Source organism: Mastomys coucha, unplaced genomic scaffold (genome assembly GCF_008632895.1).
Source record: "Mastomys coucha isolate ucsf_1 unplaced genomic scaffold, UCSF_Mcou_1 pScaffold23, whole genome shotgun sequence".
Taxonomy (NCBI): domain Eukaryota; kingdom Metazoa; phylum Chordata; class Mammalia; order Rodentia; family Muridae; genus Mastomys; species Mastomys coucha.
The window spans coordinates 114,528,795-114,533,547 of NW_022196906.1; the positions used below are offsets into that span (position 1 = coordinate 114,528,795).

At 51.3% G+C, this 4,753-nt stretch overlaps 1 protein-coding gene across 4 annotated transcripts in view; it reads left to right on the forward strand.

Annotated features, from left to right (window-relative positions):
* Myrip (myosin VIIA and Rab interacting protein) overlaps positions 1-4,753 on the forward strand; it is a 194,785-nt gene that overhangs the window by 139,584 nt on the left and 50,448 nt on the right. For all 4 annotated transcript variants that reach the window (XM_031343475.1, XM_031343476.1, XM_031343477.1 and 1 more), the window contains one exon: positions 2,930-3,083. In XM_031343475.1, coding sequence (XP_031199335.1) covers positions 2,930-3,083 — 154 coding nt within the window. The remainder of the gene's footprint in view (positions 1-2,929; positions 3,084-4,753) is intronic.

Below are 4,753 nucleotides of genomic sequence, written 5' to 3' on the forward strand. Positions count from 1 at the left end.
TGCAAGAGGAGCAGTTGAGTGTGCTCTCTGGGTCCTAGAGGAGAGCTGCGGGTGTGCAAGAGGAGCAGGTGGGGTACAGGGGAGAGCAAGAAGCTGAGAGAAAGTGCAGGTTGCTGGGGAGTTTTTACATTGAGACCAACGTAGGAAAACTGAAGATGTCCATAGGCCGAGTGTGTGTGTGTGTGTGTGTGTGTGTGTGTGTGTGTGTGTAGAAAGGTATGTATATCTGTGTATCTGTGTGCAGATGTGAATGTGTACATGCCTGTGTGTATGTGTGCATGTGTATATACCTGTGGGTAGGTGTACATGTGTATATACCTGTGTGTAGGTGTACATGTGTGTGTACCTGTGTGTAGGTGTGCATGTGTGTCTGTACCTGTGTGTGGAGACCAGAGGTCAACCTCTGGTGTCAAGCACAGCCAACCTGGATGTTTTTGAGCTGGGGTCTTCTCCCTCTGGTCTGGAATTCACCAACTCAGCCAAGCCAGCTGCAATCCCCAGGGACCCTTGTTTCCACCTTACTAATGCTGCCATTATAAGTGTGCCCCGCTACGTCCAGCTTTTAAATGTGGCTTCTGGGAATCAAACTCTGGTCTTCTCACTGTCAAGGCAAGAGCAATCTTGCCCAGTGCACAGAGGATCTACCCACTCACACCAGTGCAGGGCTGCGACCCTTGCGTTGAGGAAACAGAGCCTTTGCAAGTTAAAATTCCCCAAGGTCCCGACGCAGGAAGAGCTGACTTTGACCCCTGGCTAGCTACTGCCTACAGAGTAAAGGGACAGTTCTCCTTCAAGTCTTTCATCTCCCAGGTCTCACTAACATGAACATCCATGAGCTGTGGGTCCAGGCCTCCCAGAACCTCCAAGCTCTCTCTAACCGAGCTCCTCCAATGGTGCCCAGCCTTGCATCTCCCTCTGATATGGGTAAAAACTGGGGGGGAAAAAAGCAGAGGTCAAAGTAGCGAGAAAGCAGAATACTGAAGCAACCCCAACACTTGCTGGTAAGCACAGAAGGCCCCAAAGGTTGAGTAAAATCATTGCTGCAGCGCCCCCTGCTGGAAGCAGTTCTCATTGCAATAACTGGGGCCCCTTCCTTCCTGTGGAGGATTTAACAAAATCACAGACGACTCCTTGACTGCCTCTTCCGTCCCCCCTCCCCACCCACCCCACCCCCACCACCTAAGTTGTTGAGTGACATCATCAAAACCGTTGCAGATTCTAGCAGCTCCTGTGTCCTGGGGACGAAGTGTAGCCCCATGCCAGGACATGCAGCTGTTTAACTCTCCTATGCTGCACAGGATAGATGTCTTTTTCTATTACCCCATCTCCCACTTGCAACCCCGTCTTCCTACATGGCCCTCCAGGTTTTCCCGGGGAGTATTAGCAATTTCCTGTGACTCTAAGCCTATTCTAGCTTGTGCCACATTCCCAGCCGTAAGTCATGGCCGCCAGAGCTGAGAGCTCCTGAGCATGCTGGGTGTGGAGCTTTTTCCCAGGCTAAGAGTACATTGGGGCCAAGGTCACTGAAAATGGCGCCCCATCCCAAAACCCAGCCATGGACTTCAGCTGTCACCCAGCACACCTGGCTGAGTTTTACTGTCTGTTCTGTTCCAAACACTCGTGCATGTGAGTGTGTGCATGCATGTGTGTGCATGCATGTGAGTGTGTGCATGCATGTGAATATGTTCATGTATATGAACATGTGCATGCATGTGAGTGTGTACATGTGTGTGTGCATGCATGCAAGGGTGTGCATGCATGTGAGTGTGTGTATGTGTGTGAGTGTGTGCGTGCATGTAAGTATGTGCATGCATGCATGTGACTGCATGCATGTGTGTGTGAATGTGTGTGCATGCATGTGAGTTGTGTGTGCATGTATGTGCACGCATGTGTGTGCATGCATGTGAGTGTGTGCATGCATGTGAGTGTGTGCATGTGTGTGCGTGCATGTGAGTGCATGCATGTGAGTGTGTGCATGCAGGTGTGTGTGCACGTGTGCATGCATGTGAGTGTGTGCATGCATGTTGAGTGTGTATATGCACGTGTGTGCATGCATATGAGTGTGCGCATGCATGTGCGCATGCATGTGAGTATGTGCATGCATGTGCGTATGCATGTGGGTGTGTGCATGCATGTGTATGCATGCATATGTATGCATGCATGTGACTGTGTGTTTAGATGCATGAGCATGTGCGGGTTGTGTGCAAAGGACTGCCTCAGGTGTCATGCCTCAGAAGTTGTCCACATTGTGTTTTGAGACAGACTCCATTACCAGCTGCTCACCAGGTGAGCTCGACTTGCTGGCCAGCCCTGGGGACCTGCTTAACTCTGCCTCCCAGTGCTAGAATAAAAGATGCACACCACCACACTTGAGCACACCTGGCTTTTATGTGGGTTCTGAGGGTCCGACGTGGGTTTTCATGCTTACAAAGCAAACGCTTCTCTGACCGAGCCTTCTCGTCAACTGTCACGCACCCTGAAGTGCACACAGTAAGAGGAAGCTTATGGGTCAAGGCTGTGGAGAAATCCCAGCCCCGGGACAATGACTCCTGCCACACTTCAGATCATGCCGCACTTGCTTGTATATCTCTGAGAGAGACTCCATGTGTCCTTGGCTCTCCCCTGTACTGGAAGAGGCAAAAGGAGCACTTGTCCTGGGACGGGAGAGTATGCAATACAGTAACCAGGCAGGGAGGTGCTGTGTTCAAGGATCCTGTTACCTGTTCTCCTGGGTCCTTTCCCTCCTAAGCCTACCAGGGTTCAAAGCAAACACCTGCTGTGCTGAGCTCCAGAGCGCAGCAGAGGAAAGCAGCCTCTCTGTGGAGCACCCTCTGCTTGCTGGACTGAAGACCCTCCTGAAGTTTACTCCTGAGCTGAAGACCCTCAGCCTGGGGCTGTGCTTAAAGCTCACACCTCCTTCTTTCCACAGCGGTCCCAGTCTGCATTCTCCTTCACTACTGAAGACGCTCTGAAGACCTGCTCAGCAGAGGCTGCACCAACGCAGCCCAAGGACCGTGCCCAGCGTCTGCTGGAGGAGTCTGCTCTGCCCAGCTGGAGGAGCATGGACGGACTGGACGGAACAAGTAATGTTTTTCTGGGTGGTAGTGGTGGTGTATTTTGTTTGTTTGTATGTTTCGTTTGGAGACAATACCTCATGGAGCCCAGGCTGGCCTCCAACTCCCTAAATAGCCAAGGAAGGACTTGAATACTTGATCCTCCTGCCTCCACTTCTACATGCTGAGATGATAGGTGTGCACCACCACTCCCTGGCTCCACGTGGGTTTCACAAGCGCTGTTTAGGGTCTTACTAGCTATCGCATGGCCATTCAGTTCCTCCTCCCGTGTGTGTGTGTGTGTGTGTGTGTGTGTGCGCGTGTGCGTGTGCGTGTGTGTGTGAGAGAGACAGAGAGAAAGAGGGGAGAGACAGAGACAGAGACAGAGAGAGACGGGAGAGAGAGAGAGAGAGAGAGAGTCTCCGATAGGCAGTTAGTTGTCTGTCTCAGTATATCTTAGCATGGCATTGTGGTTCAGTTGTGCCTATGCAATTCCTGCTTACTCTAGAATGTTCTGCCTCTCCTTTAGGGGCTAGAACTCACATCAACATCTTACATAGTCTCACGAAATGAAGAGGTTGAAATTAGCTCAGCTACTTTTCTAAGCTCTCATGCCATGACTGTGGCCATGACTGTGACCATGACTGACTGTGGCCATGGCTGTCGCCATGACTGTGGCCATGACTGTGGCCATGACTGTGGCCATGACTATGACCATGACTGTGGCCATGACTGTGGCCATGACTGTGGCCATGACTGAGGCCATGACTGTGGCCATGACTGACTGTGGCCATGACTGTGGCCATGACTGACTGTGGCCATGACTGTGGCCATGACTGACTGTGGCCATGACTGTGGCCATGGCTGTCGCCATGACTGTGGCCATGACTATGACCATGACTGACTGTGGCCATGACTGTGGCCATGGCTGTCGCCATGACTGTGGCCATGACTATGACCATGACTGACTGTGGCCATGACTGTGACCATGACTGTGGCCATGACTGTGGCCATGACTGTGACCATGACTGACTGTGGCCATGACTGACTGTGACCATGACTGTGGCCATGACTGTGACCATGAAAACAGAAGCCAGGGGCCATGAAGCCCCACACACACCGGGGGTCTGTTCCTCTCCTAGTAAACACATATGTCCAGCAGAACACGGACCCATACATTGTTATGTGCAGCAGCTGTCAGTGGTCCTCACAAACTGTTGTAGGCCAGACCTAGACCCTTCCCTGAAGAGCAAGAATACTTAACCACAAAGTGGCCACCCTAGGGATAAGCGTTAGAAGACTAGCCACCATTTCTTTTCTATAACTGAGCGAAATCTACCCTCTGCAAAAAAACCAGAAATGTCAACTCTCTGTCAATGTAAAGGTTTTCTGTGAGAGGTCACTTTGCTGTTAACCCACTTGTATCTGAGGGGTGGAGACTGTGCAACTACAGCTCTCAGCAATGACAGGGCTCTCTGTGTGCCTTCAGGGTTTCTGTTAAGCGTCTTTTATCCCTAGATTCACCATTCAGATACCAGATGCTCACTTCTCTCACGTCCCCCGCTTCTCCCATTTTCCTCTCACTTCCCTACCTCTTTTTCTCTTCCTTCCTCTCTCCCTCCTCTTTCTCCCCTCTCCTTTCTCTCCAATCTGTCTTCCATTTCTTCTCTTTGTCTCTTCATCTCTCTCTCTCTCTGTCT